At 46.8% G+C, this 12,411-nt stretch overlaps 1 protein-coding gene across 2 annotated transcripts in view; it reads right to left on the bottom strand.

The window, feature by feature from the left end:
- CC2H3orf52 (chromosome C2 C3orf52 homolog) overlaps nt 1-11,988 on the bottom strand; it is a 32,779-nt gene extending 20,791 nt beyond the window's left edge. Inside the window, exons 1-2 of one of the 2 annotated variants that reach the window (XM_049628166.1) lie at nt 11,733-11,988; nt 5,407-5,536 (exon numbers count right to left, since the gene is read on the bottom strand). In XM_049628166.1, coding sequence (XP_049484123.1) covers nt 5,407-5,536; nt 11,733-11,870 — 268 coding nt within the window. In that variant the 5' untranslated portion in view covers nt 11,871-11,988. The remainder of the gene's footprint in view (nt 1-5,406; nt 5,537-11,732) is intronic. The other variant, XM_049628167.1, reaches the window with a different exon arrangement.
- Nucleotides 11,989-12,411: the final 423 nt, after the last annotated feature.

Below are 12,411 nucleotides of genomic sequence, written 5' to 3'. Positions count from 1 at the left end.
CCAGACATGGAGCTATCTAGAGATCCATGGGTTAGGAGAAGCTGGAGAGGATCCCATGGAGAGCATAAGTGAAGCGGTTGGTGTTGGGAAGGTGGAGAAACATATGAGATTTGAGGGAAAGAGAAAGAGGTGAAAACACAAAGAAACTTCAAGGCACTGGGCCTACAGATTTGCTACTAAGTTCCTGCCCCCAAAGGCCTTGCTGGTTTATAACTTGCCAATGCTGTCTGTCTAGGATTTTCCCATGAGTCAGCCTGCACCGGGGAGCACTGCCCTGTGCAACCTGTCTGCCGACACATTGCGACAGCGTAAAATGTGGCTCTTATACCCAACTCAAAGGCAAAACAATTCATTCAACAAAACATTCAACACACGCCACTTCTGCTGAAGTCTCTGCTTACATCTTTGACAATTACCTAGATATAGGAGAGAAGAAGAGATCAAAAACAGTTTCAAGACATCAAGCCTGGACAACAGGAAGAATGGCTACTATATACTAAGCATCATGTACAGACACTCGGCTATGCCTCGGTAGATGTAATTCTCATGTAATTCTCAAACCAACCTTATGAGTTAAATACTAATGTTTTCATTAAAAAAATTTTTTTAATGTTTATTTATTTTTGAGAGAGAGAGAGAGAGAGAGAGAGAGCCAACAGGAGAGGGGACAGAGAGGGAGGAGACACAGAATCCGAAGCAGGCTCCAGGCTCTGAGCCGTCTCACAGAGCCTGACGCAGGGCTTGAACTCAAGAACTGTGAGGTCATGAGCCAAAGTCAGACACTTAACCGACTGAGCCACCCAGGCACCCCAAATGTTTTCATTTTAAGATGAAGACATCGAAGCTTGGAGAAAATGCATAATTTGTTCAGGTCAGGTTGAGCTAGTATCTTGGAACCACAGCATTCCTACTCACGGAAAAGCCTGTATGTAAAGAGAACAAAGAAGTCAGGCAGAAATCCGTGATGCTGGAGGATATCACATAAGGGTCCCCACAGTGTTAAATCTGATCACCTTTAAAGTATATTTCCAAGTGTCCACCTACCTGTCACAGTTTGGCTTTTGTAACATTTAAAATACTTTGCCCAACCCAGAGTGTCATTCGTAGGGTGTTCCTCAGGTCTCTCCCCTCCCTGGCTGGGGCAAATCAAAGAGAACCCTGGAGGGTGCTTAAATTATCCTCCAAATTATCCAGAAAGAAGATGACTTTGAGCCGGGGGGGGGGGGGGGGGGGGGGGGGAGCCTCCCCCCCCACCCTTTACCATTTATATCAAGGAACTTACAATTCTTTAGAGAGAAGAAAAGAATCCATCATTATCTCTTCCCTCAAGAGCTAAGACAAAACCAAGCCTCCAGACACAACACAATTCCCTGGGCTCTGCTCCCAAACGCGGCCACTTAAAAAGATTTCACTGTTTACCATAAGCCTGGCAGAGTGCTAGCCTCTCCTGCACAGTGTGTGGGCAGCCCCGGCTCAGTGCTATAAGCAGAGCCATGACCCTGAATTTGCCACCACTTCAATGGCAGGGCAAAGGCAAAGCGGCTGGGCAGCCCACCCGAGGGGCAGGCAGTAAAGGGTGCACAACCTGCAGAAAATTAACAATAACAAAACAGACCATAGTTGATGGTCATTCTTAACAACGTTAGCGACAAGGTACACCTCCACAGTGGACACCTCTCCGTGGGTACCCCACTGTGCCCTCCTCAGGTAGTTACCCCTTCCATTGTGGGACCTGCTTCGTGTCCACTTCTGTGTCCCCTCCAGCTCCACAGTCATTAACACCACTGCCTCTGAGCCTCAGTCTGTGTACTACGGAGCCCTGAGACAGGACACTGAGGAGCTGGAGAAAGGGAAGAAGGAGGCAAAAAAAATGGCAAAAGCAGCTCAGGAGGAACCTCGCTTTTTTTTTTTTTTTCCAAAAAAGCTTCTAATGTGTATTTATTTATTTTGAGAGAGACAGAGAGAGACCGAGAGAGAGCAGGGGAAGGGGCAGAGAGAGAGGGAGAGAGAATCCTCAAGCAGGCTCAGTGCTGTCAGCAACAGAGCCCCACAAGGGGCTCGATCTCGAGAACCATGAGATCATGAACCACGAGATTGTGACTGGAGCTGAAACCAAGAGTCTGATGCTCATTCAACTGAGCCACCCAGGGGCCCCTGAGGAACCTCACTTCTTAATGAAGCCAGACAGCCATATGTGCAGCCCTTGACTCTGCTAACACTGTGCTTTTCCAGGCGGCAGTATTTTCCACACAGAGCCCAGAAGTTCTATGAATTTGATTCTCTTGCTGGGGCTTGGCAATTAGGCAATGACCAATTCTTAATACTGTCATCCCAGAAGTACCTACAGAGCTCGCTCTGGGTGAGGCCGGGGCCGTCATGGAGGGAGCCCTGTCCCTGCCCCTTTTCCCTATTGCAAACTCCCACCGCCACCTATCATGACTCTCCCCAAAGGCCCAAACCCCTGAGGGCTGAGGTGCCAAGTAAAGTAAAAGTAGGGCTCTGATTTAAAAAATGTGAAAGTTTGCAAATCTCTCTACAGCATTAACATTTTTAAAGACGATTTTACAACCACACTGAAAATGAAGCTTGCACTACACAGAGTATAGAGCTCCTCCCTGAATATTATCCTATGAACTCACGTGTCCCCTGAGAAACTGTGGAGGGAAATGCAACCCCTGCCTCTGCAGATCGCTGTTTGTGAGTTGAAGAGGTTGGATGATTTTTGAGAATGGAACACAGCTCTTGGGTCTTGTGCTTTAGAATCCTGAATATTAAACCAAGTGGACCTGAAGCATCATCCTTTGTTAGAGGCCCCAGATGCCAAGAGACAAATCGGCCAACATTCAGGATAGCACCACTTAATTGTGATGGGACAAGGCTGCATGGCTCAACCTCAGTTTCAACATCCACATGTGGGAGTTGATGGGAAGAGGGCATATGAAGGCCCACCCCAAAACTGCTGTCCTCAGCATGATGGAAGGGGTGTAGTGCCTACCTCAAAACCAGCCCATGGCCTCCAAGGATCACCCATCCCACCTCAACTGTGCCGTAAGTAACTAAGCAAACATGGTGCCTGCCTGAGAAACATGCTGGAGGTTGGCATATATCTTTCAGCTTTCCTATTCCTTCAGGGACTTTAAATCCTTGAGACAGGAGAGGAGGAGGTCGGGAGGAGGAACATGAGGTGAAGGGCAAGTGGAGTTCCTGAAGAAAATCTCAGGATGCCTTCTGGAGAGACTCAGGGGATCCTCAGTCTTGCTCTCACCCAAGACTGGATTTACTAAGAAGAACCCAACTCAACCCAAATCCTTGTGGAGACCAGATCACCCTCAAGAGTATCCCAACTCCAAAAATCTCCCCAAAAACAAGAGTCCAGGACCAGATGGCTTTCCAGGGGAATTCTACCAAACATTTAAGGAAGAGTTAACACCTATTCTCTTCAAACTGTTCCAAAAAATAGAAATGGAAGGAAAACTTCCACATTCTTTCTTTGAGGCCAGCATTACCTTGATTCCAAAACCAGACAGAGACCCCACTAAAAAGGAGAACTATAGACCAATTTCCCCGACTTACATGGATGCAAAAATCCTCAACAAGATATTAGCCAACCGGATCCAACAATACATTAAAAAAATTATTCACCACGACCAAGTGGGATTTATACCTGGGATGCAGGGCTGGTTCAATATCCACAAAACAATTAACATGATTCATCACATCCATAAAAGAAAGGACAAGAACCATATGATCCTCTCAACAGATGCAGAGAAAGCATTTGACAAAATACAGCATCCTTTCTTGATAAAAACCCTCAAGAAAGTAGGGATAGAAGGAGCATACCTCGACATCATAAAAACCATATATGAATGACCCAACACTAATATCATCCTCAATGGGGAAAAACTGAGAGCTTTCCCCCTAAGGTCAGGAACAAGACAGGGATGTCCACTCTCACCACTGTTATTCAACATAGTATTGGAAGTCTTAGCCTCAGCAATCAGGCAACACAAAGAAATAAAAGGCATCCAAATCAGCCAGGAGGAGGTCAAATTTTCACCCTTCGCAGATGACATGATACTCTATGTGGAAAACCTAAAAGATTCCACCAAAAAACTGCTAGAGCTGATTCATGAACTCAGCAAAGTTGCAGGATAAAAGAGTATCCCAACTCCAGAAGAAGTATCCCAACTCCCTGCCCCTGCAATCATCCCCACTTACAAATAAAAACAATTTTCTTCTTTCCTATTTTAAAACTGAAATGATTGTCCACTGGAGGGTCCTATATTTATGCATCATGAAAACCTTAATATCAATAATCATAAAAAATTAGCAACTATTTAAAAACACTTTAAAATGGTGTGGAAGACTACATCACACACAGTCATTTTAAAAAAGTGTTCATAAATAATTTATTTTCTTTTTAATGTTTACTGATTTTTGAGACAGAGATAGTGCACGAGTGGGGGAAGAGTAGACAGAGAGAGGGGCAGAAGATCCAAAGTGAGCCCTGTGCTGACAGCAGAGAGTCTGATGCGGGGCTGAAACTCACCAACCATGAGATCATGACCCAAGCTGAAGTCAGATGCTCAACTGACTGAGCCACCCAGGCACCCCTCACAAATAATTTCTAATGAATTGGCAAAATGGTCTCAACATGGCATTAAAAATCCTAAAGGTAGGCCACAAGATGATTAAAAAAATCTTTATCTCAAATTATTTTAAAAATGCGAGAAAAGGAGAGAAGAAAGTATAATGAAATATTAATAATATAGATGGGCTTCATGGTAACTGAATATGGATTATTTTCATTTTCATAATAAATAATAACTAAAATAATATATGTAAAGGATATAGTTAGCACCATGTAAGTTTTGTTTTGTAAACACATATAATACAAATATAATAAACAGTTATTTCCAAAATAAATTAATGACATTTTATACATTCATGGTTCTGTTGAAGTTTTAAAGATGCTTTCAAATGGGCTATTCATTATTTATCATTATAATAATGTCCCAGGTATATCAGATGAAGTACAATAATTATTTTAGCAAACAAATGATAAGGAAAAATATTCAAACAGCAGGTGCAGAGATACAATGAAATATAAGTTAGTGTTTAAATTAACACTTGAGAAATTTTCAAGATCCGGTGGGCAGAGTTTAAAGTAAAATGTTGGTCTCCACCCTTCTTTCAGAGCTTATAAAACAAGCCACAAAAAAATGAAATAAAGCAAACAAAGAACCATGTATAGCGGCCACTCATACCAAATTCCAAACCAGTTTTAAATTCATATTATAAAGAAACAGCAATCAGCACATCTTTCATATCAGAAACAAGTGTAAGTCATAAACATTACATAAGTTCTTAAAATGCATCAACTTAGTCCTACTTAAGTCCTCTTACCTCCAATAAGACATAAGCTTATGATGATCACTACAATGAGACCTAGGAAAACAGAGGCAATGACCATCCACAGTTTGCACTTTCCAATCAATTTCTTATTACAGGAGCTCCAAGGGTTCTCCTTGTTAGCCTGGAAAGCAGAGGGACACTGTGAGGCAGTCACTGGTCTCAACAAGCATTTCTGAATGCTTACCAAGGGCCAGTGATACAGAAATGAAGGCAGCGGGATCCTGCCCTCCAGGGGGCTCCCCTCCACGAAGTCAGGTTTACAAAGAAGCAGAATGGAACCTCACACAGAAGTGAGGGAGAAAACACCCAGGGGGCCCTGAGGTGGGGAGGTTAGGCAGGATTCGGAAGGACGGACAGAGAAAGGCATCCCAAAGCCAGGAGAGAGCAAGCATCCTTCGTGTGGGTTCGTGACGGATCTGGCCAAGAGCCTCAGCTAACAGGAATGTGGCAAGTAATAACAGCTAAGATTAGAGAGAGTGAAAGGCTGGAGGCAATCTGAGAGGGCTCTGAATGCGGTCAGAGCAGTTTGGACTTAATTTGGTGTGAGCGGGGGACCTGTGGAAGGTTTTGGAGCATAAGAGTAGACTTAAGATTCAGAGCAAAATGGTGTGTGCAAAAGCTAAGAGGCTACTGCTGTGACCTGTAACGTGTAATTAGGGCCTGCGAAGGGAAATGAAAGGAAGGACATGAGACACACCAGGAAATAAGGGGCAGTGAGGCAGCCACTGCCATGGCTTATTGATCACCAACACCAATTCATTGCATGCTAACAGCCCCGCAGGGGGGCCACTGGCCCATCTCCCAGAGGCAGGTACAGAGAGCAGCCAGGGCTGATGTCTGCTGTGTGTCCCTACAAAGCTGGCACCTTTTGTCCACGCCCCCCCCCCCCCCGTGCCATCGTGCAGACCCTACAAGGTCCCAGGACTCTTCTGCTTCCCACTGAGCCATTGGGGTAATTCCCACACAGAGACCAAGGACTGCGATGGGGAAAAGGTGTGTTTCTGCATCGGGATTCCCCTCCCACACTTAAAAGCAGAGCGACGCCCTCATTCAGCAAGCTACTGAAGCTCACCAGCCCTGACATCCTCAACTGTAAAAATAATAACAAGTGTAGCGCACAGGGCTGTGGTAGAAACCAGACATCACGTGCAAGAGAGATCGCGCGCACGAAGCCCCTGCTAAACAAAGATTAGCAATTCAACACATGACAGCAATCATTGCTCAGTGTTCTCGTCTCACAAAGCAGCAGCAGGCATTTCTGGAGTCTCGCTCCTGAACAGGCACCGTGTTTACTGTCTCTCCCATCATGACGGTGCTGGTGGCCAGCAGAAAAGGAAATCGTTCACTTTAGGACTACAGTTCAGACTTTCTCAGTGACAGGTTCCCAAGCCTGGCCGGCTGCACATCAGGAATTTAAACTACACACCCCGAGGCCGTACCTGGACACGGGGACCAGATTGCCACGAGGTGGGGGCAGGCCCCCGTCTGTAATTTTGAGCCTCCCGGACTGAATCAGTTGCTCTGTCAGGGTTGAGACTTCTGTCCTGAAGCCTCGTCACTCTTCAGGAGCCAAGTCAGATCTCTCCTTTTGTGGAGGCCTCCCTGCCACGTCGCCCAAGGAGAGAGCCCCCCAGAACGTGAGCTGTCCACACAGCTCATCTGCCCCTGCTTTGTCTGCTTTCATGTTCAAGATACCAGCTTATCTTCCAAGGTAAACTGAAACCAGACAGAAGGAGGGGTGGTTCTTGAACTTCCTTGTTCTTACATCTCACACTTATGCCTCAGTCGGGCAGTAGGCACGTAACACATGTGTGTGGCTTCGTTGTAGAGGGTTCTACAATTTGTAAGAAGGTACTTGGAGAAATTCTGGAGTAGAGCTCACGTTGTGGAGCCCCTGAGTGCACTTTACATTGGCTCCTCTGTTCGGGTATGAAGGACCAATAAAGGGAACGTCTGGACAGAAGAAAACGCTCTTGAGGTTAGTATGCTTCTGGAGTTCAAGGACAGTGCCAGCCAAAAATTGAAAACTGCTCCAAAGCCACCAAAGCCAAGGGCTCAATAAGGCATGGGGGAAAAGAAGTCTCAGTATAAGGAACCTTTAACTTCTCAGGGAACAGGACTATATCTTCCTACTTACAAAGCCTCTGAGAACAAAATGACCCCATGCCATTTTCAGTCCTTTTTTTTTCTTCTAAGTTTATTTATTTATTTTGAGAGAAAGACAGAGAGACAGTGGGGAGGGGCAGAGAGAGGGGAAGAGAGAATATCAAGCAGGCCCTGCACTGCAAGCACGAAGCCTGCCATGGGGATCGAACCCATGAAATGAGAGATCGTGACCTGAGCCGAAACCAAGAGTCGGATGCTTAGCCAACTGAGCCACCCACATGCCCTGCCATTTTCAGTCCTTCTACAAGAAGCAGCCAGAACCCTAAGATTAGTACAAAATGAAATGGGCTGAAGTCTCAAATGAACCACAGAATGAGGGTCAATGCATCTCTCTGGCCTCTTGTTGCCTTCACTGATGTTTTCCCTTACAGGTAATAAACTAGGACCCTGGTGGTATGAAGGGCCCACTGCTCTGACTTCAGAGGGGAAGTCAGCTCAGAATTACACAGCCCTCACTGGTACAAAATGCCTCTTCGTGTCCAGCCCAAAGCTGTCAACACACAGCCAGTTCACTGTCCTGCCGTCAGCCCTCGGGGAGAGAGACCATCCTTTGCAAAATTAACCTTCACAGACTCTAAGCCATTATAAAGTAGTCGGTCAGCTACTCCCAACCCAAAAATAAATGACAGTGCTTCTCAGCTCTCTGCACATTAGCATCAACCAAGACTTGTGTATCCTTTAGAAGTTCCCCCTCACCCCCGCTCCCACCCCCAAGATTCCACGGTGGCCTGAGGGTGAAGAGACTCTGATACAGCAGGTGAGTGCTCCCTGCACTGAGACTCCCCTAAAAACCAGGTCACAAAGACATACTGCCTCCTTCACTGGCATCTTCATTCTCTCACGCCCAAATTTTAGGCCAGGAGGAGAACCCACAGGCAGGTTTTTCTGCAGGGTGCTTTCCAGAGACTTTTGCAAACTGCATCTTACATTCTATGATCTGCATTTTGTGGCTCAAGAATTTTTGTAGCTTCCCTCTAAACATTCCCCCAGATAGTCACATCCAAACACATGACATAAGGCCCTGCCACAATGGCAAGACTATCTCTTGGATACAAACAGCTTTTCTTCTCTTTGGCTCAATTAGGAGCAGATAATGTACATATCTGGAAATTTTTTCTTAGCACGTAGGAAAATCTGTGCTTTGTAATCTCATTGTGGGATTTAATTCACTTGTCCACACATAAAAAATCCAGCTGATTCTTGTCCTAAATTCTGAACAATGCATAGCAATGGGGCTAATTTTTAGCTAGCCGGTCCACAGAAGTCTTGCCTACTTCAAAACTATCAACTTATTGTATTATTAATGATGCTGTCCCTTAAAATGTCTCCGGGACTTCTATTTGGGAACCGAGGTCAGAGCCATAAAAGGATGAGCCATAAAAGAAAACCAATCTCCATCTATTAACCATAACTTCATTTTCATTTCTGACCCAACTATATTACCATGTTTACAGTGAAAACAGGCAAAGTAAACTCAGCAGCTTACATTCCTTTCCCTCAAGTTCCAAGAAGGGGAAAGAAGTTCTTTCCACTGCCTCTGTATCCCCTCCCAGATCAGACCTTCCAATAGGAAGATACCCTAGACACGGGGTGTCTTCTTCCCAACTGTCCCAAAACTGTCCCCTCCTCTTCACCCATCCACCTGCAACTCCCTCCTCATTCCAGATATGCTACGCAAATACTCATATTTCACTTAAGTGCCCAAACTTACCAAAATTAGGAACATATAATTTAGGCAATTATACATAAGTGAGTATAAATTACATATATATTCTCTCTCCCTAATTATCAATAAAATAAACCCATAAAAACAGCGTTAGGTTTGAGACCTAAAAAGCCTAAGTTCAAATCTCAGAGCCACCACTGAGTGAACCTGAGTATTGTGATAACTTCTCTGAGCCTCAGTCTTCCAGTTTCTTCATCTGTCAAATCAGAACACTGACACCTTCCTCATAAGTTTGTTGGGGGTAATTAGAAGCATTTATGTATGGGAAGTATGTGGCACACGATACGTACAAAGCATATGGTTACTAAAAATACGTGGGCTTAAAAAATAATAAAATAAAATAACAAATAAAAATACATGGGCTTAAGCTGCATTTCAAAATTGGAAATCTTAGCATAGAGTTGAAGGAGACCCTACACACAAAATTCTCAGGTGCCTGGCACGCCCAAGCACTTAACAGGATTGTACAGTCGTTGACTTTTCAATTTAAAATACACTTCAGGGGGAGCCTGGGTGGCTCAGCAGGTTAAGCGTCCGACTCTCGATTTCAGCTCAGGTCACGCTCTCATGGTTCGTGAGTTCGAGTCCCGAGTTGGCTCTGTGCTGACTGCATGGAGCCTGCTTGGGATTCTCTTTCTCCCTCTCTCTCTCTCTCTCCCTCTCTCTCTCTCTGCCCCTCCCCCGTGCTCTCTCTCTCACTCTCTCTCTCAAAATAAATAAACTTTTAATAAAATAAAATACACTAACTTATTCTACAGAACCAAAAAGAATGATTAACACATTACAGGAGGATTTTCTCATTTTTTGATGTTTCCTGTTCAAATATTTGAATGCCCTCCGAGTGGTGGGCATTCAAAGGTAACCCTTCACCTCCACACCATTCTGTCAACCACCATAGCTCTTACTATTTGGTGACCTACAAAGCTAATTCACAAGGAAGTCTAGGCTCTCCGTGTATACCCGGCTGATGAGGAAGTAATTAGAACATGAAAGAGCAATCTCTCCTGGGTAAGTACTAAATAAACAATTATAGAATACGGATGCCCTACGTGAGTGTGGCTTCTACTCATCTGTTTTCAGCAAGGCATTCCCAGGCCTCCCAGAGAAGCCCAGCTACCCACATTACATTACCATTTGACCCTTGGGAACACAGACCTTTGCACCTTGCCTCAGGGCACACCTTTTAGTGGTGAAGTTGTCATCAAAACTCCTATCTCTGGATTCAGTCCCTGGAGTCACTGGGGAGTCCTGGATCTATCTAACATGTGGCAAGTATTCCCAAATCCATTCCTAGACCCTGCCATGGAGGTCTGAGGCAGAAGCCCATGGTGGCAGCCACTTGCACAGATATCAGACCATCTTTCTTTCACCCTCATTCTTCTGTGGTGTTCATCTCTCATTCATAAAATCCCCCAAATCACTCTCCGGGTATCGATAGGTCCTTCTAAAAGCAGAGTGGACAGTGTTTCCAGGAACCCATGCAAAAGCAATGCTTTCACCGTTTGATTTCCTTGCTTATCCCTGAAATCAACAGCTTAGTAGTCAAAGGCGAGGCGTGGGAGTGGAGAAGTGAGATCTAAAAAAGATCAAGTTGGAGCCATATACATGGGGAGTTCCAAGCACTCTGTAAACCTCAAGCCAGTCTTAGGGTTCATCAGACGGCAGATGGCTGTGAATTCAAAGCCTCTGCTATTTTATGAGTATTTGATGAGAATGAATCATGTTCCTGTCACTGCTAGGGCTAGAGCAGAAAAGAGGTCCTTTAGAGATTGAAAGGAGGCCCAAGCAAATGAGCCATTAGTCTAGTTCTTCGGGACAAGAACTTTGAAATCACCTCCCATCAACTGAGCAGGGAAAAGAAAACTTTCTGGGAAAAGAAAAAGTGTGTGTCTGAGGGATATGAGCCGGCTGGGGGATGATGCGCAGAGGGGGAGGGTGGAGGGTAGGCGGAAGTGGCAAGGCAGTAAAGGTAAGGCCAGGAGATGCTGATGAAAGAAAGGGAGAAGACTCCATCTATCACTCGAGTTCTCCTTACTTGGAAAACACAACACACACACACACACACACACACACACACACACACACACTGAATTTAAAGTTACAGAACCTTCTTAAACCACCTCTATCCTTGGGGATTCTCTCTCTGAAGAGAGGAGCCACACACCTCCGGGGTAGGATTCCTCAAGTTCCACGGCGGTCGGACGGGCCAGAGGGGTCGCAGGGACTCAGGCCGGCTCCGGCTAGAGCGCACTCCGGCATCCGCTCCATTCAGAAGATCCCAGCGCGCACCACCAACGCTCCGCGTCCGCGATGCGGGGAGAGGTGGCTGGAAACGCGCAACTGGGAGGGTGCCAGCCGGGGTCCGGGCCCACAGCCGGGCTCAGAGCGCGCTCCGACACCGCCCCGGGAGCCCAGCAGGCCTTACCTGGGCTGCGCGGGACTCCTCGGCCGAGAGAGGGATGACCTGGACGGTTCCGTTGAGAGGCTTCTGCTCGTCGGGCTGCCCCCCGAGCACCGAGAGCTCCAGCTCTTCCCCCGTCGATGGGGATCCGGCCCCTTCCATGGGCAGGCAGAGGACTGCTGACACGCGGGAAGTAGGGCGCACACACGTAGGGGTGCAGAGTCCAGAGCGGCCTCCCGGCGAGCTCACACTCCGCCCCCCGCGGGCGCGGCGGGGCAGACCTCGGGCGGCGGGCCGGGCGGGGCGGGGCACTGGCGAAGGGGAGGCGCCCCTGGCCCCCGCCGGGGTAGAGCCGCCGCGCCTACGTGGGCTCGGGAGCAAAGCAGAAGAGGGCTGTTTTTCTGGTTTGTTCAGGGCGCTGCCGGCTCTGCCTTTCCCTGTTCTCGCAGATCCAAAGCAGAAACTGAGCCCAGGGCCCGTTGGGTGGCAGCTGCGGCCCGGATGGGTCCGGACCGCCGTGCCACGGAGGAAAGGTAGCATTCCACCTCCAGGAGCTGTCTACTGCCGGGGCTTGCCCCAGCGTTCTCTGCCTAGCGCAAGTTCATTCATCGATCAACAAGCAACTGGGAACGCTGTACGCACTCGCGCAGAACGTCTAGTTCGGGGAGCCTGGGATTTTGTTTGCTAAGCAAGGTGTGTGTTG

Source organism: Panthera uncia, chromosome C2 (assembly GCF_023721935.1).
Source record: "Panthera uncia isolate 11264 chromosome C2, Puncia_PCG_1.0, whole genome shotgun sequence".
In the NCBI taxonomy this organism is placed as follows: domain Eukaryota; kingdom Metazoa; phylum Chordata; class Mammalia; order Carnivora; family Felidae; genus Panthera; species Panthera uncia.
Note: the sequence above shows the minus strand (reverse complement) of the source record. Positions and strands in the feature narration are given on the sequence as shown.